Below are 25,255 nucleotides of genomic sequence, written 5' to 3' on the forward strand. Positions count from 1 at the left end.
ATGGTGAGTTATCATTTGAGTTGGAAAAAGACAAACTGAAATAGGAAGAACTAATTTCCATGTATAATGACAATAAAAGCATTCAATTCAATTTAATTTTCCTGGAATATGTGTGTGGTAACAATCAGTTGCCACAATGAAGAAATTATTCCTTTTGTGTTATAAGACCTTCTTATTCACGTTTCTATTTTTTTTAGGAAAAGGCATAGCTTTGAATGACAACGTTTTCCTTAAATACCGTATTTTCATGACGATAAGGCGCACTTAAAAGTCTTAAATTTTCTCCAAAATAGACAGGGCACCTTATAATCCAGTGTGCTTTATATATGGGAAAAAATGTGTCATTCATTGAGGGTGCGCCTTATAGTCGCAAAAATAAGGTAAATAATTGGCGTTTTGTAAGATTAACCACATTTTGTAAGATTCCACATTGGAGGGAATAACTACTTAAGAGGTCTGACAAACAGCTTCGTATAAGCCGGAGTGAGGATTTGTTGGTTATGTAAGAGGAGTTCGTAGTGTAGAAAAACTCAACTGAGGGAACTTGGAGTTAGGCTGATTACATGTGTGAATCCTAGTTGGGCGTGGAGGCTCACTAAAGTGAAACAGCTAACAAAGAAGTGGGTGGGAAGAAAAGAAAGTTCCTGAGAAATATTTTAATTGTTGAGACAGGCAGGCCAAAATGAAGAGGTAGTTCATTAAAATCTAATGTTAAACTCACTAATATTCACTAATCCTGAATATAATAACACTGGAACACACTTGGAATTTTGTTCATTTTGATTAAAACTTATTTTTATACCCTTCAAATATATGTGGAGCTCTATAAAGTTTGCTTTTGATTAAGCCTTGAATGTACAGTCTTGTCTAAAAATAACAACGCCCAAGTTTATACTCCCAGCAAAAGACTGAAACTCAGATTTGTGCGCATTTAATAATAAAAAAGGAGATTAGGAAGTACTGTAATGATTTATGAAAAGTCAAGTATGCAGTCACTATATTTGTAGTCATTTCATACCAAGTGGACATCCAGCTCAGAGTTTGATTGGGTTGTGGTGATAGGTGGGAGAGGATCATCCAATGCAATTGTTGAACTAGAAGCTCGTCTGTGTTTGCTGAAGCATGAAAAAAACAAGTGTCAAAACAGGGATCCTCCTAAAATTTTAATTATTATTCTCTGGTAGGTTCTGAGGAGGTTAATATCATATTTTTGTATGCTTTGAAATGTCCTTGTTTGGACTTTCCACACAACAAAGGGTTGAGGTATGCTATTGTACCTGCTGTCAAGGGGCTCTTCGTCATTAGACTTAAATGCAACAGTAGATTTCAGAAGGTCTAGTTCCTTGGATGAACTGTAAACTGTCAGAAGATACAAACATTATATTAGTAAATATAATTTCAGAGATTCTGCAGACATAATTGTTGTTACCATCTAGGTTGTCCATGCTTTGTGCTTTTTTCTTCTCCGATTCCTCCTTTTGAGTAGAAAGCAACTCCTGTGACGCTGACTTATTTGCATAGAAAGAATTCTTCTTCCTTTTGGAGGATGTTCCTCTTAAAGCTGTGAATGTCAAAATTAGGAAATATCAATTCTTTATAAGAGGTTTAGAATACGCGCTGTGATTGCAGCTTGAACTTACGGTGCAGGCGTTTAAATACAGTGCTACCCATGAATTTCAGAAACCTGTCTGCATAGAAATTGGGCCTGTGAACTGACACCGTGTCCTGAAAAGCAAAGAAAATTGAGTCTGAATCTGAATCTGTACCATGCAAGGGGTGTGTGATGGCACATACCCCATCATGTAGAAGTGATTTCCAGGAATGTTCCACCTTTTTGATGAACCTGACAATAAAAATAGGTTAGTATAACAAATCATCCACATTGAATATTGCTGTGTGTTCATGAGAACCTGTAGGACTGAAGGATATCGATGATTCCTAAAAAGATGAGCATATTTTCACCTCTATGTTTGGCTGGAATTCCACCCAATCTGAAATGAACACATTTGCAAAATGAAGAGTTATTAAACGGATCATGCTCCTCAGCCTGGATATGTATACATTTTAGAAAACGGATTTACGGAATTAATTTGCTCACGTATCGTCATCTGCCACTGGTTCTGGGTCTTTCACAGTCCCCTGGATGGATTCCAGGGCAGTGGAGTAGAGAACTTTCTGTGCTTTCCTGCTGTCGCGTCTGCTTTCTCTGCTTGACGTCTTGCGGTCTAAAACATGGATCCCCAGCAGGAGGCTGTAGTCCATGATCTTGAAGCTCTCTAAAACCTAAAACACATTGTCTGTTGCCATGAATATCAACGTGACCAGTCCAGAATGTACCCAGACTTTCACCTAACGTGTCAGCAGGACTTAAAGTCATCTGCAACCTTCAGCTCTTTGCCTGCTTCCAGTTAGAAAACATTCATTTGATTTTTACACTCCTTTCAAAATTATTTGAATACAAGTACAATGAATTAATGTATAATTTATTCACTGCCCCTTTCCAACACATGGTCAGGTCCTAATCGAAGGGATTTATGTAATCGTGTACAGGTTTGCACAGCCAAGGTTCAATCCCTCCTGGCACATCACAATGCCACAAAGAAATAGCTCTTTTGAAAACAAAGACTTCCTTGAGCTGAGAACTTTCACCTAATGCCTAATGTTCCAAATTAGCCACATTCCAGAGGATTTTTTTTTTACCATTGATCCCAGTCGTTACTAATCTGCCCCTGCAAAAAATTATACATTTATTTTATTATTCATTCAGTTTCTGAACCGCTTATTTATTTCATTAACGCTCTAATGCACTATATTTTATTATTTCTATTTTTATTGATTACTTTATTTAATGACAACAAATGTATTTTATTACAATTTATAATTGCATTCTCTATTTTCATTAACTTTCTTCACTCGCATTTAGGAAAAATACAGAATTTAAAATCTTAACTCTTTCACTGCCAATGATAGACGTTAAATTCATTTCAACTAGGTTGGCCCACATTGAGTGAAAATGTTTCATGTTCAGCCAATGAGTAAAATCTTGGTACAAATATTGAATAAAACTTCCATGAAAATCCCATTTGACCTCAAATTCACTGTTCATGTTTGAAAACGTTTTAATTGTTAACGTGACCTACCCGGCAGTCTCTCTGAAGGGTCTTCATTAAGGCACTGTAGGTCTCAGCGTCACAGCACAAGCCTTCATGCATATCTTGGAAATCTAAGTCTTTGAACGTGGGCGAAAACTTTGCATGTTCTTTGCGAGAAGCGCGGCGTTTGTAGGAGGAGCCTTTCAGGTCGTATTTGTAGTGCATCTTCATGGCACGTGGCAGCACATTGTTCATCACCACCACACGGATGGTGACACCACCACACTGGATGCAGTACAGGCCATAAAACTTGGGGAGCAAGGTCCTCGGGTTCTGGTTCAAATTCTACAGAAAGAATATCAAATTATTTCACCTCACAGATGCAATCAAATATAATGATCCATTTGGCGAAAATGTAAATTTGATCACATTTTTAAAAATCATCGATACTACTATTTAACCTAGTTAAACGAATTAGATGTCTATCACCGTCAATGGGAGACAATGAATTAAAAGTTAAATGTATACTGTCTATTCACCATGTAGTAACCAGGAAGCAACTTCTGCAGAAACTCTGCTTCTTTCGGTTGCACAGTCTTGATTATGAACTCATCATCACTGGTAAGGTAGAACCAAGAACTGCTGGCTCCAGGGTTGGACAACTCGATTAAAGGCTCTTTACAGATGGAGTACTGAAATTCACAAGTATACAGTAGCCTTATCTCAACACGCTGTCGTGATCAAATAGTCAAAGCATGGGTATCAATTATGGAACCGTGGGCCAAAATTGGCCAATCAGGCGGTCAGATCCGGCTCATAAACATGGAGAAATATTTTTTTTTATTTTCACATGTACTACATTTACAAAGCAGGCAAACAACTTTATCTTTTGTCAATGTTTATACGTTAGTTTGTGCCATTGTTACAAATACGATGATTGTGTCAGGATTTCTGCTGTGTTAAGTAAATATTTTGAAATTTAAAAAATATGGTACATAAATATTAATAGTGGATCGACAATGATATGTTATTAAGCCACTGACGCATTGGAAAAATTCCTCAGTGCTCATTTTCAAAATAAAAATAATCAATACCAGCAATATTGCATTGACATTGAATCAGTAGTGTTTCCAAACTTACTAGATAGTCATCGGGTTTGATGCCAAAGAGTTCCCGAAAGTAGCGGAATGCGAGAGGTGCATATGTTTTTAGGCGAAAGTCAGGGTAATGATGTGCTGGAGTCATGTTGCTGCCAGCACTGGAAGACAAGAAAAATGGAAGCACCAACACAGTGAGGCTACGAAATTAAAATGAATCACGGTTACAACAATAACAATAATACATTTTGATTGAGAGGTGTTTCACATTGTTTGGAGTTGAAATAAAAGTACCTTGGTAAGAAGACACTCTCCACCACAGAGAAATCTTGCATTAGAACATCTCTGTCAGGTTTGGAACTGAGGTTTCCCACAGCATAACCAATGGCCAGCTGAATTGCTCCTTTTAAGGCAGCTTGTGTAGGCTGAAGAAAAAATTGAAAACAAAAAAAAACCCAATATTAACGATCATAAATAAATAATTTATTTCGTATATGTAAATGGACTCGATGTAAATTCCTTTTGTTGTTAGCAGAAGTGGACTCATGTCATGTCATTCTAAAAATAATCACAGTAAATTTTGATGAAGTGGGTCCAGTTCAACGCAGAAATTCCCAAACTCAAATTTTGAATATATGTCATTATCATCTGCTTACCGTTTTAAAATCTTTTGGCACTTTGGCAACATATTTCGCTCTCCTCCAACTGTTGATACTGCCTCCTGACATCTTTGTAAAAGACAGAACTCGATGAAAGGGAAGTTAGAAAGATGTACACCAGTTTCCTCTTTATCATCAATGACGCCTTGATTGGATATTACCGCAAATGCATCCTCCAGGTGAAGTGCTCCTGTGGAGAAATGACGAGTCTCACAGTGAGCAATCGTCTCAGTGCAGTTTAATCTTTTAAAAGCTATGTAGTACAATTCTTCACGCTATATAGAGAGCTTGTGCAGAGTTTGCAGTCCAGCGAGAAGCTTTTTCTGTTCTGAGGGTCCCTCAATGTTTGAGTGTTGTACTCATGAATCTGCCACAAAAACCCTTGATCCGAGTTAAGAAGGATTGGCAGAAAAAAAATCTTGCTTACCCAATCCCCTTGTTTTATAACAGGTATAAGTGAATGTTTGGGCAACATAGTCATTATCTCAGAGGGAAAAAAACAATCAGAATGTGGCTACAACTAAATGAATATCATATTATTGAATTGATTTGAAAAAATAAATACTGGTGTATGCAATTTGCTTCTTTGGTAAAAACACTTTTACAACAAAACCATTGTAAATCCTCAAGATCATACGACATAAAAATCACATCTAGAAAACTGTAACAATTATTCATAGTAGTGCTTTGTTTTTCTTATTGTTAAAAGTTAATGAAGATTTTCTTCTGTAACTACTAGCAATTCTGAGCATGTGAACATTGCACACAAGGCATAAAACAAAGAAATCGACAAAACCTGGTAAATAAAAGGAATAGTTGAATCAATTATATAAAAATAGACTGTTGGAGAGCTCACAAGTGAAATGTGAAGTGCTGTTTCAGGATGAGGTTTGGTAAACAAAACAGTTTCATAAGGGTCATTACAGTTTTTCTCCCCCACGATTGGACCATTTAGTAACAGGGTGAATATTGTTGGAACAGATTAGCAAAACACACCAGTGAATAGGCTGAACTCCCAGAATAATGTCTTTCAGTTTCCCTAGGTTTATAGTAAGCATTGCGTTATCTGATTAGTGAAACAAATGCAGGGATATGTTCCAAAAATAAAGGTCTTACTCGGGTTCATTATACACATTCAGTAAGTACTTACTCAATCAAATCAAAGCCTTTTCAATGTATAATCCTACCCCAATCATTTTATAAAACAAGCAATCCTGTTTGTTTACCTTAAAAGCTCATATTCTTTGCCTCATATTCTCCCAAAAATGACTCCAAAAGGACGGCAACATTATATTTCCACATCCTTGAAATGTTGCATTTGTTTTCCTTAGGTTTTTCATAGACAAAAATATACTTTTAATGATCATCCAAGACATGTTTCCATATTGCTTGTAAAGATGCACTTCAAATTCAACCCACAATGTACAGCAGCTATGAAACTCTCATAGGAAAACTTAAAATGTTTAGATATAGGAATCATCCTTAGTGAATGTGAGGTATATGTGTGCATTTCATGTTTGTTCTCAAATATTTTGTTAGGCAAATATGCTATCGGAATGCTGATAACCAACTATACTAACTGATGTAGCTATGGGAAGGGCACTGCTGTTTATTTCCTCTTGCTACACCTAATTATCAAACACTCTTCCGTATATGTTACAGCCAATGAGGATCACATTACAACAGACAAAACTTGTGAGTCAAAGGGTCTCCACACTACAATAAGAAAAAGATTTTTTGAATGTTGTCTTACCTATAATAGTATGATGTATTGAGGAAAACCTCACGCCAGGTCAGATGGCTGTCAAAGGCTGTGACAGGCTAACTGTGGTGAGAAGAGAAATAATGAAATGACTTCCTTACCGCTTCTTCCCCCGCACTCCTTTTGTCTTTCTCCACCAACCTGTTGTACTTCCTGGGCCAGATATAGACTAGATGTCAATTAAAGGTCAAAGATTTCACAGCATTCCCATTAATTCTGGTAGAATTTTCCATCCATTTACGGTAGTGAGGATCCTTTTCTGTCATTAAAAAGTCGTCCTGAAACATCGGATGAACAATTGCGAAGACAAGCCTTTGCACTTGCATTCACTTATTGACTCCTTAATGATCCCAACCAACATGTTTTTTGGAATGTGGGAGGAACAACTCTAGAACAAGTGCTTCAAATTCAGTGCCATTTAGGGGCCACAAAAAGGTTAATTGAGTTGGTTCAGTTAAAACACAGTTTAATTTGATGCTTTTCTCCTCTGTTTTACTGCAAAGCCAAACAAAATCATTCCACCAAACCACACTTGCTTCTAGTTCAGCTTCTGTGTGGATTTTTTTCTTTGTCTTATGATGACAAGTTAAAAGTGGGTAATTGATCAACAACCACTCTAGACAAGCTGGGTCAATTTTGGCCATATCCACGCCAAAATAAGAATAGCAGATTTAGATTGCAAAATACATTTAGCCCACAAGACCAAGATCAACATCCATTGTTTTTTTGTTTTTTTTACCCCACCCATTGTCAGATGATTGACAGCTTAATGATCCAACTGTTCCACAGTCATGAATAGATAATTATTTGTGATTAGCTAATGAGTCATGTAAAACCTTACACTGCTAAAAACAAACTAAGGGATTATATTTTAATTACCTTTTAATCTTCATTTACTAAGACTGGTGTCATATAAGTCATATTATGAAATACGTGGACTGGAAATAGAGTTTTATTGGAAGGACGCAATAAAAAGTAATATTTACTGGATTTGTGTGCGTGTGTTTCAACTACTACATGAAGAGGAGAAAAGATTCATGGAGATTTACTGACATCTAAAGTAAAAAAATGGAACTGTAACCACGAAACTTGATTTTTGGAGTGTTCACCCTTCCCTAATCTAAATGATGCCTGGCTGGTTTATTGACATTTGTTGCATTTCTTTGGATAAATAAATAAAATATTCAATTCATTTGAACTGGGTTGATTCCCTGCTAAGCCTCCCAGTTACAATGGACTAAATGAACAAGTTTACTCTTCTCAATTTATAGTTTTATTGATTATTATTGAGTTGGTTGGTCTGGGAGGAAATTGACCCATTCTGGTTGTTGCCGCTGGGTGATGCTAGATACAAGTTTTGAATTCCATATTTTCCATTCAGAACTCACATTATTTAATGTTGGACATAAATTCTCTACATAATTTTAATTTAATAAATCAGGCAAAGAAAATATAGATGTTTTTTCTATGTTTAGTATGAGGAAGTTTTAGAGAACAAGATCTTATCTCATTCTTCTTTATTCCCTGCATGACTGTCATGTGACACCTGCCAATTTGGCTTCTTAAATGCCAGGTTATTACATTTAGTACTGACTTGGAGGCCAACTGTGCTTAATGCTGCAAAGAATGTGGCGATTTACTTGCATATAAACTCCCTATGCTGAGGTTCAGACTTTGTTTTCAGAAAACAATGTTGTAGGGGCAACTTTTTAAAGATCTCTCACATATGGAGATGTAAAACTTCATTATAGCTGAGCTGAGGAATGAAAAAAATAGCATATGCATTTTTTTCCACTTTAATTTTAATATTATCCTTCTCACTTTACAATGGGAACAGAGATATTGCTGCAATATCCACATTAATGGAAAATTGGTGGAATTCTGTCAAGGATGAGAACTGGAGATTTATAAAATGTATTTGAATTTAGGCCAATACCAAATCTCCCTATTGACGGATGATTGTCCTGCCGAATAATGACATAGGACTCGAGCAACGAATTTGGAGTCCCACAATGCCATGCAACACAATAAAATAAAAAAGTTTAAAATGGTTCATGAATACCATATAAAGAATGCAGTCTTTTGACGGCAACCAGTTTCTTATTTATGAGCCACTTTAAAGTAGCATTCATCATGACAGCAAAAGGCAAGACCAATCCAAAAATCCCTTGTTTTCCTCTTGAAACAGTATAATCTTTAACTCCTTGGCAACCATTGACGGGAATAGGTTCCAACCTTTTGCACAACAGTAAAAGTTGCTGGTAAAAAGAGTGGATTAAGTTCATGTGTATAAACAAAGACTTGTCCGCAAGATTAAAGATCTTTCGTTTAACTTTAACTTTTGGACAAAGGCAAAGAATCACAGTGACACCAATGATTGAGCGAAAACAGTTTGTGCATAGATGTAACTCACAGACAAAAGCGAAACGTACAACAGTGCAGTCAATAAATCTGTTGACTCAGTACGGACAACAAAAGATTATAAATAAACAGTATCTGTACCTCCATCTCACCCAGAAAGCATTTTGGTAGTGAAAGAGACTCACTAGAAAGCGCAGTGCTCTCTATTCTCTTCCACGGAGAATGTCAAGATCTCCAGTAATGAAGAGAGCGTGGCTGTCATGGCCCCAAACTCAGGGACTTATTTGCTGTCTCCAAGGAAACAATTATGATGGTCTCTTAATGGAAAACAGCACACTTTTACTTTCAAATCACAGAAAGCGTTGTCGTATACATTTAGACCATTTCCATCTCCCATGTGACTTTTAATCTGTATAATTCAGATATAAACAAAATGATAATCAATCATTGGTGAAACTTTAAAACCGTACTTAGCCTGTACTTCCTGCTATGCTCATCTAATATTTTCAAATTCATATCTTCTGTTGCATTTTGCAGAACGTATTTTCCTTCCTCCTAGACATTCTCCGGTTTCCATATAATTCAGTATGGAAATCAAATTGCAGACACTTGAAACTTGCTTGAACGCACTCCCTTATCATGAATATATCCAATTTCATTTGTCCTCTTAAGCCTCATTCAAAAAGGATTAACATTACCGGCCGGGGAGGTAGAGGATGGCATTTTCACCACGCTCCGTTGTAATTTATCTCATTGTTCCGGACACAGTTTTAACCATGTGGAAATAACACGCTACGGTCTGTCATACACGGGCAGCCAGTGAATCCCCAAGGGAGGCTTAGAGACAAAGATTCTTCATTCTATCTACATCACAAATACTTGAGATGAATGACAATATAATTTACAGTTATCAGCCACATTGTGCTGTCATCCGTTCCAATAGGAATACACTCAAGAAGGCCTGGGAGCCAAGAAACCAATGAAAATAGATATATTATAGACCTCAGATTGGGCAGGAACTATTTTGTTTGGCTTTTTTGAACTACCACATTTAATTACACAGTACTCCTGGCAGGTTATTCCTGTTTCTTCTTCTTCTTTTTTTGCGACAGAACAGTAGATTGCGTAACTGGCATAAAGACGTGCAAAAAAATATCCCAAAAATAACTTAATTTTTTTATGTTGTTAGATTGCCCATCTATGTACATGCAAAAATATCTTGACAATCTTTTAATTGGTTTTTTACATTCACAAATGATCTACAAACACTGGCTGAAAATTCCCACGCTCTCGCAGTCATTAAACTTTTCCAAAACTATTCAGTGTTGTTTGAAACTCATTTTTCTTATGTTTCCAACAAACAGTGTGTCAGATAGACAGAAGAAGTCCGTCTGCAAGCTGTGCTGTGAAGCGACCAGCCATGAGTTCAAATGTCGAGACAAGCTGGATTCCATCGCGCATATGATGACATATTTCAAACACTCACCTTCCTGTCAAACACAAGTAATTTATTTTGAATTCAGCATTCTTTTCAACAGTTGCTTCCATGAAATGCACCACTTGAGAGAAACATTAATTTGCATTTAAATAGTCATAAATAAATGAGAAGACAGTTGGATAAATACTGTTTTACAACCACATTTTCCCCCTTTGCACCCCCAAACGAAGCAATAACAAACATCTCAATGCTAAAATGCATCATACTTTAATGCAAAATATCATAGAAGGTCTAAGGTGCATTAGCATCTAGGTTATTATAATCACAACCTATAAAATGACTGTTACGGTAATTCAGGAGCGTAGCAACAAACACCACATCTTCATTATGCCCTTGTTTTCTTTCTAATCAATTTTCTAATAGACCTTGTGTTCCCCAGCATGTTATGGCAGAAAAAGGTATGACAAGCAATGCAAGCAACACCAAATTTGACCTTACCTGTATATTGTTATAAATTACCCTAATTTAAAAGTTCACTTTAAAAGCTGAGGTGTAAAAGATGCACAACAATTGAGTATAGAGCATTGATTCTGCATATATAGAAGATTTTCTACCATTGCTAGCAGGTCTCAGGAGATAGAGTGCCCTTTCAAATTTGGAGGGTTCCCAGTTAGATGTTGGGTTCCCCCTGTGACCATGAGTGTCCTCGAGCTCTGTGAGCCAATACTTGCTCCTAATGGTGCAGATGGCACTTTGCAATGCAGCGTTCATTACTAGTCTGTGACTTTGTGAGCGATCATAGCAAATAGAGACTGTACAAAATTGAAAAAGTCCAACAACTTCAATTTGGATGGTTTATTTTAGATTTCAAGTGTATATGACCTATCTAAAACATACAAAAAAATAAAATACAATTATAAGAATGCACTCATGTCGAAGTCATCACCAATGAGCTAAATCATAATTTTTGATTTTATTTCTGAGGTTGAACATGTATAAGTACAATCATCCATTAAAAAAAGAAGATTTGGCCTATACAGCCAACACAGGGGGAAATTCATGTCTTTAAACTTGAGGGTGGCAGGAGTGTCTGACTGCTGTGACATCCTAAGGTTGTAAAAAAAAGTTGAAGCAATGTTTTGTTGAGTGGATCCGTGTAGATTTGCCATCTCAAGTGTGTCGCTGACTGTCAAAATGGCTTCTGTAAATTCATACATCACAGTGGGAAATGATGATGTCTGCAAGCGCCGAAAGAGGCGAAGGCACTCCAACTGTGTTTGAAATGAGAGATGCAAAATGCTGCTGTCTCAAATTTAAAAGACAAATTGTCACTGGCTGAGTGAGAGCCCCATAAGCCTGTTAAACAAAACAACAACGTGCTTGAAATGATGAACTGTATGGATAATAACATAGGAGCGGGCATGATGCGTATCAACTGCATGGCTTTGTGCGAGCTGTTTCCAAAACAAATCAGTCGGACGTTCTATCTGCAGTAGTAATTTCCTCTTTTTAAACACCGTGTGCAGAACTCAAGTCTCCCAGTTAATTTGAGGTAATTAATTTTAATTATCAAGCAGACAGGGCACAGTTTGTACAGCAGATGGGTGGTGCGCTCCGCTATCATGACTGACTCAATTTCTATCCTCAACCCCTCTTCTTTTAACCCCACCAATCCACAGGGTCACAGGGCCCATCTTTCAACAAGGGCCGGGGCAGAGGAGACTCACGTGAAACGTAAGATGCTGTCGTTACACTTATGGGATGGCTCCTCCAAAATGAGAAGTTGTAATCAACCCCTGACAGCTGCTCCGAAAAGACAAACAGTAGGTTCTTAAATCTTCATTAGTCAACAGTAAATGAGGTTTGTTTTACACACGCACGCACACAATCATACACGCGCCTCAACCGGGGGCTCTGGTAATGGTACCTATTGATTTCTTTCCTCCGCTTCACCAGTCAAGCATGTAGAGTTCGGATGCTGGGTAATGAAATTACCTTCATGGAGGATGTCAGGAAAATATTACAGCTGGAGGAAGGCTCCTCGGTGAGCATGTGTGGTAAACCCAGCACCTGTTTGCTTTGCTTTAGTCCTCAACTAACTGCGGCCCGTCCTGTCTCAATCAACACGTCATCTCCGCTCCCAACAGAGCACTCATTCTTTCATTATTCATATAATTAAAGGCGCTAAATGATGGAAATGACCTTCGTTCAACTGAGTCTGAGTCCATTTGGATACTGTCAGACACTATTAGACATTCGGCAGAGCGGGTGCCCGAGAGGGTCAAGTGTTTTAGTTGGAACCTGCCAGATACATTTTACCGTACATTATGAATGCAATGGGGGGCTTTTGGCGGGACGATGTGTGGACATTACATGTAATCAGTAGGGAGACACGAAGATACAAAGTGTGAGTCACAGTTGAAGAGATGAAATGAAAGTACGAGGTTCTTTGTGACAGGGACATTTGAGTCACCCCCTCCAAGTCAACACAGAGGTCCCTTAATCAACAGAGCTTGTAATTGATTAAAACCCTTTCATGCATTGTACATGATTTCCTTTCATCTGAATTCCTGCCTTCTTATTTTTCTGTTCCTCAAAAGACTGGACACTATAGGTCTGGTGACATTATGTATGAATTACATGTCATGTGAGGCTAAACAAGATTTGAGTTGTCATTTTATTTAGATTTCTGAATATGATGCTGATGGACGGCCAATAATAATGGCGAATGATTTTTTTAATGGTAGTTAGTGAGTTAAATGAGGGCCATGTTTTGAAACAAAACTCATCATTTGTGCATGAAAGGGTTACGATAAGACGAATGTGACCCTTTTATTTTTTTAATTTTCTACATTTTCCCCTTTGACTGGCTTTTCAATTAAACTATTTAAAGGACATAACACAGAAAGAAGAATCTAGGTTTCATCTAATGTTTGTATTATTTTAATATAAACCAAGGCTCTAGATTTAAACTTTGCCTTGAAAGCGTAACCCAGTGTAAGAATATTTTATCATACACTTGCGACAATTAAGAGCCTGAAAAAGTGTTGACTAGACCAAATTGATCCAAGGAAGTATTCTTCAGTAATATAAAACAAACTGAGTGGAACATTTAATCCGAAAGTTACTGTTAGGTTTATCTTGTGAATAAACCTAGTGTCTAGCAAAAAGTAGATGGAAGGGGAATATAGTTGCTTTAAATGAGTAGACTTTTAGATAGACAATAACATCAGCTAAAGGCCACAAAGAGCATTCCTCCTCGTGCCTTCCACCAGAGCTTTCAATCTCAATCTTCTATCCGAGTCGTCTGTGGGTCATTTGGTTATCAACAGCCTTTTTGGGGGGACCAGAGAGCCACAAGCAAATGGCAGAGGTTGACAAAGGTGGGGGCAAGAGGGCAATTTAACATAGAATGTAGAAAGGCTTTAAACCCCCAACCAACTAACTAGACAGGTTCCTTCTAATTTAATCAATACTATGTGTATGTGTGGCGTAAGAACTGCATAAATGTTAATGTGTACACAATTACTCTAACATTTAGTTTACTTATTTGCTAAAAAAAAAATTAAATTGTACCCAAAGTGTAGAATTTTACGTTAAAGGCTACTGTGCCCCCAGCAAAGAAGCAGCAATAATTACGCTAAAATATTAACCATGTTTAAAATTGGATTGTTTAAAAACATTATGAAATAGGCTACGATACGAGTATTATTAGGTGATTCATGAATGATGAAAAAAATTAGGCATTCATGAATTTTGATGTGTGCTATGTCACAGATGTGTAATATCACTGCCAGTTCTCACTGTGATGAAACAACAAAACCATCAAGACTCGTTAGTGCCCGCGCCTCACAGCATGAATCTTCAATCTCCGAGCCCGTGTGTGCATCTTCTTGTACTGTATGGTAAACAGTTCGTTCATTAAGAATCTCTGAGTGATGCATGTATGTGCATTGAATGACTTGCCAGCTTAGTTTATCGGAAGGGAAAGGACCTGCAACCGGAAGCCATTTTCCGCCATTGAAATAACACTTGGGAAAATTACTCTTTGAACTTGACTACAGGCTACGCAGACTCATCATGGAGTCATTGCAGGCAGAATGGCAGAGTAGCAATAAAACAACGTCTCACACAGCCGACAGCTCATGAATAACAATGAGGAGCAAGGCACAATCAGGGTGACAGTTTTTTAAACAATGAGCAAAGGAAGGAAGTCTTAATATGACTGTCATTTGTCTTTTTGGCTTCTCACTCATGTACACATAATTAACAGTACCAGCACATTGTTAGCTAAGCGTAAAGGTTGTTAAGTCACTGTCTATAATGACACCCGTGATGATAGAAAGTCCAATTTTTGGATGGAGCCAATGACATTGGGCGCCTTTATTTTCCCAGAAATATATATATTTTTTAAATGCATGAACACATCAAATTACTTTGTTGTAAATATTGCATTACCACTTAGTCAAGTACTAAATCTCTGCCTTATCTATTGTGGAAGGGGGTGCTGCTCAATTGTTTGTTATTGACTCAGAGGAAATTAAATTGACCTTAGCCAACGGAAATAATTGACCTCTCTCTATTACATCCAGGCAAAAACTTTTCATTTTTGATTAATTGTCATCTTTCTCAGCACCAATCAAAAAAAGGAGTGATTGTAAACACACATCCTGTGGAATATGTGACGTTGTTATTCAGTGACTGATGTTGGCTGTAAAAAGACACGCAGATGATCATGATAAATCATCCCTATTTTTGTTTCCTTTCCAAAGTGATGACTGTGATTTTGGACAGATGAAGGCGATAACTAATATCCTTATCAACCGGTGTGCAGAAACACTGCTGACGTCCCAGCATGCTTTGGTTTATGTCTCGCCATCCAAAGCCAACTGATTCAGCTCATTGTCAGCAATAGCTCCAACACAGCTTGACATTTGGCATAGGGAGAAAAGATATTGGATTTATAATTGAAATAGTGTGGAGGAGAAATTTTCAGGAAATTATTTAGCTGAACACTTTGAGGAGCTGTTTCATTTAAGAAAAATGTCTGTGCATGTGAATACCATCTGTGGTTTATCCTCATTGAACTGGCTGATACGAAAGGGCCACATAAAAAAATAAAAATAAACAATGAGACAAACCCCCAAACAGTTATTTGCTCTGGAAATATCCCGATGCGTGTCTTAATGTCTGAATCTGTATTAACTTTTCCTTATTAACTAAATGAGTTAAATAGATTTTCGTAGTAACTCGTGAATGTATTTGCCATTAACAAAAAAAAACCCTAAAACTTCACTATTACTTTTCACTCCTGCATCGGTACCGATACAAGTGTTGATTCTATTTATGACATTTTTTTTCAGTGCATACTATCTCTACGAAGATTGCACGCTGTAAAAGGGTGCCACACTTGCCTCTGACGACCTGTACCATTACCTAACGGCTTCATTTAGTTCCAGGCACGGTGTCTGGCTGGGTGCCCTAACCTGTCGGGGCCCTTTGTGGCTGCCAAGCACCACAGCACCAGCTTTATTATTCCCCTCCTGCTTTGACTGTGTAATTTGATCAAGTTATTCATAACATTTCAGCTGATGCCTTCCCCCAGAGTTAGCGTGACATTGGTATTTGCAGAGGATAAATGCATTATGGGCTGGCCCACTGCTAGGAAATTGAGCATTAATATTTGCTCTTGATGTGATGTATATAAACAGACATATTTGCCAGCTCTTGGCTCCTCTATTGGCAACCCTTAGGGGAAGATAGCGGAATATTTGTCAAGAGAAAGGAGATAGGATAACAATAATAATAACAATTCACGTCGGTGTGCTTATCTGCTGGGAAAGGAAGACTGCTGCCGTCTATCTCGGCAGAGTTCTTGGCGGTGAGCTGGTTGGCAGCTATCTCTGAGATCCCACTGGCACATCAGTCATCACATTGAGCTAATTTCACTTAGAAAGCGTGCAGATGCAGGCAGAAGGGGCAAATGCAAATGAAAGCAGGAGCGGAGAAGAATGGACCGCTGGGAGCATCCCTATACAATACAGTCGGGTTTCGTATTAATCGATGCAGACATTTTCATCAGAATTGCAACCCCTAAAAATGAAAAGGCAAACACTGAAACCATTTTTGGGAGGGGAGAATCTCTCTATCAAGAATGCCATACTCTGCGTGAATCCCCTCAAATGTAGCAATAACTGCCAAAATATGTCTTTCATATACACCAACCCTCCCACAGGGAGATGAAGTATAGAAGCCATTCAGTCCTTGCTGCTGGCACACCAGTATTTCCCTCTGAAATCTAAACTTCTCATTTGACGGCATTTCCTGGAACACAGTCTCTCTAAAATGACGCAGCATTTATTAACTTTGCATTTGAAATATATCTATACTTCAAATTTATTTTACACAAAAACATGTATAGTTGCTATTTAAATTATTTAACCTCCATATTTTACACACTTTCACTTAATGACTATATGTAAGTAAGTATTATTATGATTTTCTTTTTTAGAATTAAATTTAATTTGTACTTTAATTCACCTTTTTTTGCAATGTGTAATTTCTGGTAAGTAAGTACTGGAAGCAAAATTGGTAAAAATACAAACAATACATACTACAATACAGGAGTCTTCTCGTGGATGCTAATCTCATTTGGTGGCAATATATAGTAGTAAATTTAAAATGCAGTGAGTTAACCTGTAGGACACGAGCTAATTGGCATGTGGTAAACCTTTTAAACACTCTCATATTACCAACACGAATGTAACATGACACTGGCTTCTGCCATGAGGCGAATAATGCCACGCCGTCTTCAGCTTTCACTGCTAATAGCTGGGTTGCTCATTAATGTGACAGATATACCCATAAATGCACTGTGAGGTCTGAAGCTCCATGTATCTCTCATTACACTGCTCGGGTCTTCACGACTGTGTAACATCTCAAGGCGAAGACGAACATTGTCCAAGGGTCATTACACCCCAGTCAGATGCTAGATGCATATCTAACACTCCCTTAATGTGTCCCACTCGACCTCTAACGTTGTTTGGATGAGTGTTCATAAACCAGGAGAGGGGATCAAGGAGGTTCAAATCTACCGTTAGAGATATTGTCAGGCGGGGGGAGGGTACTCTCTGGATGCACGTCATTTCCAACTAAACTTTGAAAAGGCAAATATATACATATACTATATGTTCTTTTAGTATTTAAAATCCTCTATATTCTTTTTAATTAACTGATTGCCTCCCAGTGATGGCCCTTACATGTTCAATTACTTTTGACTGGGATGGGAGTGATTGAACATCCAGTCAAAATTGATTGGCCGTCTAGCACTGTGGATAGCATGGAAATTTGAGCATTCACAGCCACTTCATCAGTTAGCAACATGGAATACAAATATGTGCACTAAAATATTACTTCAACAGAAGTAAGGAAATATTGACGAAAGAGAAATTCGAAAACCACACAGCAGCTGCGAATTGAATTGTCTCGTTTCCTGTTTTTTTGTTGGAGAAAATCTTATGAATTAATCATGAAAGAAGCTGGGAAAATCATGTAAGCACCTAAAAGCAGAACCACTTTTGACCACAGAACACCTGTAAGACTTATTGGCGGCCAAGGCACATTTGGGTGTTTGGGTGGGCTAATGGGTGACCTCATAAGCAGAAGCCTGTCGTCCTCATCCAGCGACACCTCATTAAACAGCTTCCCACATCCTTTCTCCGTTGGCCGGCCTTTTTCTTCACCGGTTTTCCATGAACGTTAAGTCTGCTCAATTTCTAATATAAAATAGTTCTGCAGAAACACTCACTCAAGCAGGAACAAGAGTTACAATTATTGCACACTTTGTCATGGGGAGGGGTTTGTGAAAGGTCAATTGTCTGCACAACTATACACTAACATTAAATAAAAAAAGCTAAGATGTTTATTGTTAGATGTGAAAACAATGACTACAAAAGCATTTAAAAAAAAATACATTAGTCTTCCAACTTTTGTCACATCTATCGAATATATCTTTCATCCTATTTAAATATGATGCTCTTAAGCAACCATAAAATTACATCTTGATAATCAAGATGACAGCCTGGAATAAGTATCATAACCTCTGCTATTTCCATGGCGACCCCTCTCAAGTAGACAATAATATCGAGGGACCAGGATAATGACCTTCACTCACATACACACACATGCACACACAGATACACAATGACCGTGTAAAGGCCCACAAATGTCTGTACTAAAGCTCCTTACACAGATATTACAAGACAAAGTACATCCCAATTCATGATTACAGACAATATACTAAATTCGAAACCCAGCTTGCCAATACTGAATCACAATTTATGGAAATATAAATATTCTTTACCTATTAAATTACTGCATATTCACTTGACTGTAAAGTAATTGCTATCTTGGCTTGGTCAGGCTGCGTAAATCATTGTCTCCTGCCGAAAGATTGGGCATCTACCATTTACTGAGAAATGAGAGGAGTCCTCCATCTTGGTTAAGGTGACCAGCGGTTGGAAACGATATGCACAGCATTGGCACGTATTTCTTAGTACTCCCTGATACCCACAACGTCATGTTAATGGTGCATTGGTGCAACGCTATAAGTAACAAAAGTACATTGCATTTATAACAAAAGTTTTTGTTCTTCACTTACTGGCCCAGTGGTTATTGATTACAATAGGAATGGTTGCATCCTGTTTTCATTTATCTGGTACACAAAGGCTGAACTTAATTGGATTTGGACTTTGCATGGGAGCATATCCCAGCTGGCTATGGACAGGAGGTGGGATAAATCCTGAGATGGTTGCCAGCCCATCGCAGGGCGCGCATAGGACAAAGCAAACTTTCACTCACAATCACACCTACACACAAAGTGACAATGTTTAATCAACTTACCACATATAATTTTGCTATGTGGGAGGAAACTGGGGTACCAAGAAATAAACCAAGTGTGACCATGTGGACGCTACTCAGAAAAACACTTTTTCTTTGAACTGTGCAGCAAATGTGGTGGTATCCGGTTAATTACCATGTCACACAGATGTGGAGTTTGGATTTCAAATCTTTAATATGCAACTGGTATAGCAGGCAGTGAGTGTCAAACCAAGCATTGTGTGAGTAATGCTTGTGAGTAAGCAAGAATGTTGTGATATAACCCTTTAATCACAAGTTGCTAAGTGACAGCACCGTAAAATGGCCTCGCAGATTACTAGTGTTGCATGACCTCCCAATAGAAACAGTTATGTATTTAGCCCCTATTTAACGCCCTGAAAAGTGCTTCACTCTGACCTCAAATTTAAATAAGTCCATAAAATTCTAAATTTCACCCCGCTATTATAGTATAAAATAGGTCAGATGAGTCTGTGACCTGTCAGTTTGACATCACCGTGATTTGCTGGTAGCTATTGGCTTTGAAAGTCAAACGTTGTTCCCTTGCAGACATACAGGTTGACGACACCGCTATCATCCGTCAAAAAAGGACGCCGGAGAACACAGCGTCATTTTTTTTTCATCCTTATTCATCACAGAAGGGAATAACTTTTGACAAGCTGCGAGGAAAGGACATAGACACTATCATCTCCAAACTGCAAAGACAAAGCTTGCATCGGAGAATTCCGCTTGTGAACGACTCTATTACTGAATCTCTGATTGAAAGATCAGAACACACGGCTACTTCAAAAAACTAGGCAGGAGAGAGAATGCCAACTGCCAAGGAAAGACAAAATCTCAGCAAAATGTATTTGTTTGTTGCATATTAATGAAAAATACATCTCTCTCAACTGTGAAAAACTAAGAGAATAACTTGAAATATAACATTTTGGCAATTTTCACTCCAGATTACCTCAAAAACCTGATAAAGGAACACCAATTATTAAAAAAAATAAAGAAAGAAGACCTTTAAATATGATTGTGGAGGTTGCAATGCACTAAGCAGAAATATGACAAATGGTCAAAGATGCTGGTAATTTTATTTTAAATGTCAAATTATATTATATCTGATGAAGTTCTCACTTAGGAAAATTAAAGAAGAGTGCTGGCACAGCCTTTTATACCCTCTCATGCTGAGGCTTTGAACAAAAATGGAGAGAAATCTGCTTGCTCGCATTCAAATCTACAAAAGCCACAGAAGCATAAACTCTAATAAGACTCTCCAGATGTATGAAGTGCTCCACTCGTCAAAGAACCGACTTGAAATCTTATTTTGCATAGCATTTTGACCTCATGGTGCATAATGCAGTGCATAATGTTGCTTCCTTTTCCCCTCAAGATAATGTCCTCAATCACCATCCTAATTCAATTGATAAAATAAAACAACAAATCTGCAATTGTAATTTGTAGTACATTTACATTTTCATGATGGCAACCCCTCATTACAGGCGGTTACATACTGCACATGAACGGTGGTAAGATTGTCATTTGAAATAGAAGTTGATGACATCTGCCACTCACATTTCATACCATGGTTAAATAAATGTCAGTGATTAAAAATGCCTGCATGGATAGCAAGGGGAAGTGTGACAGAAATAATGTGGCTCATTGCAACTATTGTCTTGGAAATATATTGACTGGTTTCAATTTCAGCTTCTCTTTTCATACCCACCTGTCACCACTACTTTTTTTACATTTAGTGCAAACATACTAGTGTACAAACACTGGCCAAGGCAAATACAACCGTTTGAAATGTCCGTAAGAAGAAAGAAAGAACTGGTGTAATACACCAAGCTACTTTTAAGTAGAATTCTTTCAATGTTATTTGTGAAATAATTAGTAGTATTTGTATGTTTTCTCAGTATAGTGTAAATGCAACTAATGAAACCACAATTACCCTAATTTTTGGAGTACAAATAGCTACCTTTTTCCAACCGTGAAGTTTATAGTAGATAGCAGTCAAATGCCGAAAATATAATTGAATAAGGCCCACACAAGAAGCCTTGAATTCAGCCTACATTGCACTTCTAAGCTTTGACACGAGATCAAGCACCTCTTAATTAGCTTAGGGTTCAAAACCTGACAACATGTTGAAACTAATGTAGAAAATTGTGCATAAAGTTATATTAGTGTAGAGTATAACTATCTATATTTTGGAATATCTTTATATGTTTGTGTTATTTTGTTGCTTGTAGCCTTTAAGTCATTCACTTCTATTCACAGTCTGACAGAAATTAAATCCATTTCAACATTGAAAGCTGGTATTGCATCATCATGTCTAATTGCCATTGATGATCGCTGCCCCCCTATCCCCCAGTTAAATTAGATTCGATGTCTCTCGTGGTCAATAGAACAGCCAATGAGTTAATACCTAAAAAAAGGATTAAAAAAAAAAAACTGATTCCAGTTGTCTATTGAACAAATACAACTAGAGGAATTTCAAGTTATCCCTTGTATCCTTTGACTTTTTTTAAATAGGGACCCCAGGGAAAAAGGTTTGGAGACCCCTAGGTTCGATTTGGCATTACTCTGCTCTAAAAAAATGCACCAAATACTAATGAAGTGCTCTCAGATGCACATTTGCCAACAGACGCTGTGTCATCCAGCATAGCAGACATCCTGGAGTGGCCTCTGTCAGCCGTGACTGACAGAATGACAAGAGTACGCTGCTTAAACTGGTGGCTCACAGCTGGGTAGCTCTGGAAACACACCTGGGCTCCTCCAGCTGCCAGTCTCCACCAAGCCAAGCGAGGATGAAACAGGCAGATGAGCAGCCCGAAGATTCGGAGGCACTTAACAAGAGAGATCATTTGAAGGAGGATGTAGAAAATGAATATTTGACAAACATCCTCAGACATTTGTAATGTGAAACTAAATGGACAACTGAGAGGCAACAACATGAAGGAATTAAAGCACTTAGGTGAAAAGTTTGACTGAAGAGGGAATTTAATTGTGAGCCTAAGAGCTTCTTCGTGGAGATTGGGGGAGTTATTCTCTGTCAATCTAATATTTACAGAGGCAAAATCAAAGATTTGCACTTCAATTATTCATTAAATGGCCCTAATATTTCAATATTTGGCTCTTGTTCTAAAATACCTCGCTACAACTAGTGATTTATTTCTGCAATGAATTGACCCAGTGACAATTTAAAACTCTTATGTTTTTAGACTGTGGCATGTACTCATTATTTTTTGGGGGTGTATGTGAAATACATTAGTAGTTGACTACATGCTGGATGTTCAGATGATCATTGATAACGTTTGTGTCATTTATTGTTCACTTTTTTATTGAAATATAGCATTAGTATAAATACGCAGCATAATTTTCCATTGCAATAGTTGGGCTCAAAAGGACCGAGTCACGTTGTTTTCTCTTGTTTTCGTTTCATATTCCAGCAATTCATTCATTCATCCAGCATAACATTCTATTTACATTTTTAACTTAGCATTTTACACATTTAAAAAATAATCTGTATTTCTACCCTCAATTTCCACAAGTGTAACTCAGGATGATGGCTGAGTCCCCAGTACTATGATGAAAGCTTATAGAAATAACACACTAGGAATTTAGTACTTTTCACAGGAAATCTAACAAAAGCAGCCACTTAAAGCTTTTGGGTACAAAGAGCCGTAATGAAAAGGCATAGTTTGAGGAATGGCTCAACTCAGAGCGAATTGATGCTCCCATCAACTCAGCAAAAACAAAACAAATCTCATTAAATCACTGTAAACAGAGACAGGTATAGGACACGGTCACCTTGCTAAAAATGAAAGTTGGCTGTAGTGTAAGTTTGGGGTGACTCATGTGACCATCAGCAGCTGCATGCGCATTGATGTGATGAGCCCTGACCCCCCGGCACACACATAACACAGGCCTCAGATGCTGTGAATCTGACCACCTCACCTCACCTAACCTCCCTCCCTCCTCTCTCTGTCTAGAAGTTGTTGTGCCCCAGCTGGGAGTGGAACCACCCAGACACAGCTCACTGAAGCAAGAAGCAAACCAGCACCTGCTCCTGGCCTGGCTGAGAGTGTTCCAAGCACACACATAGCACACAATTCCACGCACCCTCAAAGGAATTCCACCAATTTTTTTGTTCTATTGAAATGACCATAAATCCATTAATTTACTCCCTTTGAGTTTTTTTCTTTTCTTATAAATCCCCTGCAACACGTCCATCTTTTTATATCTCTGATTGTCTGCGAACGCAATACTCATAGTGGCAATTTATTAGCATGATTATTTCTCCCCTGTGTCTTTTATCGTCATTAAGGACCAGATTGTCTGTTTTAGTCCTAGTTGACGATGCAAGGGATTGGCTGAAGTGGTCCTACAGGGCACCCCCATGGTGCATAGTTCCTGTGAGTAGCAGGATCCACAATCAAAGACAACATCAGTGAACTTCACATTGTAATAGAAACACTTGTAGCTGGAAAAAAAATCTATAAAAAGTGAATTCATAACTTTAAAAGGGTAAAACAAATTTCTCCTCACTTTGCTCCCTTTGTTTAGATTCTATGCATAGAGAAAAAGTGATATGAAATACAACCAGCAAATATAAACTCAACTGAAATTGCTTTAGATTTAGCATTTTCATACCAACAACAGCAACACCAGTTCATTTTACAGAACTCAATGCACGTGATGCAAAAATACGGTGTGCACAAGATCTTAAAAAATAAATGTGTAAATATGGCTTTAAATACCGTTCTCACTAATTAGATATCCTGCATTGGATTAATTGTTCTGGTTTAATAACTCAGCCAACGGTTTGCTTGTTTTGTTTCTAAGCTCCTGCTTTTTGAGCAATGTGATCAATATTTCAGCCATTTTTTTTATAAAATAAAAATAAATCACAGCATGGCCAGCGGGACGGCACTTAGTTCTTAGTTTCTTTTTTTTAGGGAACTATATGATGCACAGTTCCATACAAAACATTTCCATTTGTGAGTTTGAGTTGGAAGCTGCATGCTGGGTTGATGCTATTTATACGATTCATTCATAGGAAAGAAAACACTTTCTATGGGCTTGTTGGCTGAGTCTCTGCTGTTATGGAAAAGTGGAAAAGTAAACTTTGACGTGCAACAATTTGAAGTAGAAAGGTTGATTATAGAGCAGAGTGGATGTGATGCAAAAATAATTCTGCATTTAGAATCGTATTCATCAGATGTGACACGGAAACTAGAACGTGTCATGAGTCACTGACCCACTCGACATGAATTTGTCAGCCACCTGAGATGAAAAGTAAGATGCATTAAGGCAGTGACGTTAGCAGCTAATTGAGAGCACACATTGTACCTTTTCCATCCAGTGATAAACCAAGTAATCAATACATTTCTAAATGTGTCCACATCTGAGGTGAATATAACATTAATCCATGGGCATTCTTAACTGTTGAAATAAACTTACTGCACTATATTTATGTTCTAAATATGTATATTATCTTAATTTAAGGTTGTTAATAACATCTTGCATTATTTATTTTCAAAATGTTCAAAAAAAGCACATCTACTCACTAGCAGTGCCATGTTTATGCCTTTCGATGCGTGTATCTAAGACACTAATAATCAGTGTTTTTTTACACTGTTGTCTCTTTCATCAGTTAGAAAAATGCCTTTGGGGCAGAGTAGCTAAGATCATTAAAACACCCATGGGAGTCCAATGTGTGTAGCTAGAGAATAATTTGAAAGGAATAATAGGAAACAAGGGATTCAGCCAACCGACTAAAATGGAGTTGGCCAAGATACCAAGCTGATTAACTGTATCCTGTCAAAATAATGCACTGTAAAACATCCCATAGTTAGCTTGGATGGGCGGCACAGTAAATGAATAAAAAAAGAAACATGTACATTGTTTTCCCAAACTAGCAATACCAGACACTTTACGTGGGTGAATACAGTAAAAAATGGTCT

The 25,255-nt window shown here is 37.7% G+C and overlaps 1 protein-coding gene across 7 annotated transcripts in view; it reads right to left on the reverse strand.

Moving 5' to 3' along the window:
• The window catches only part of pip5k1ba (phosphatidylinositol-4-phosphate 5-kinase, type I, beta a), a 31,957-nt gene that overhangs the window by 1,067 nt on the left and 5,635 nt on the right, over positions 1-25,255 (reverse strand). The window contains exons 1-14 of one of the 7 annotated variants that reach the window (XM_077623304.1): positions 6,752-6,944; positions 6,602-6,673; positions 4,846-5,038; positions 4,484-4,614; positions 4,233-4,350; positions 3,632-3,784; positions 3,141-3,437; positions 2,099-2,283; positions 1,911-1,991; positions 1,795-1,843; positions 1,641-1,725; positions 1,430-1,561; positions 1,278-1,359; positions 1,013-1,115 (exon numbers count right to left, since the gene is read on the reverse strand). In XM_077623304.1, coding sequence (XP_077479430.1) covers positions 1,013-1,115; positions 1,278-1,359; positions 1,430-1,561; positions 1,641-1,725; positions 1,795-1,843; positions 1,911-1,991; positions 2,099-2,283; positions 3,141-3,437; positions 3,632-3,784; positions 4,233-4,350; positions 4,484-4,614; positions 4,846-4,917 — 1,488 coding nt within the window. In that variant the 5' untranslated portion in view covers positions 4,918-5,038; positions 6,602-6,673; positions 6,752-6,944. Of the gene's footprint in view, positions 1-1,012; positions 1,116-1,277; positions 1,360-1,429; positions 1,562-1,640; positions 1,844-1,910; positions 1,992-2,098; positions 2,284-3,140; positions 3,438-3,631; positions 3,785-4,232; positions 4,351-4,483; positions 4,615-4,845; positions 5,039-6,601; positions 6,674-6,751; positions 6,946-25,255 lie in introns of those variants that run through there. The other 6 variants (XM_077623300.1, XM_077623298.1, XM_077623299.1 and 3 more) reach the window with 6 other exon arrangements.

This window comes from Stigmatopora argus, chromosome 16 (assembly GCF_051989625.1).
Source record: "Stigmatopora argus isolate UIUO_Sarg chromosome 16, RoL_Sarg_1.0, whole genome shotgun sequence".
NCBI classification, from domain to species: Eukaryota; Metazoa; Chordata; class Actinopteri; order Syngnathiformes; family Syngnathidae; genus Stigmatopora; species Stigmatopora argus.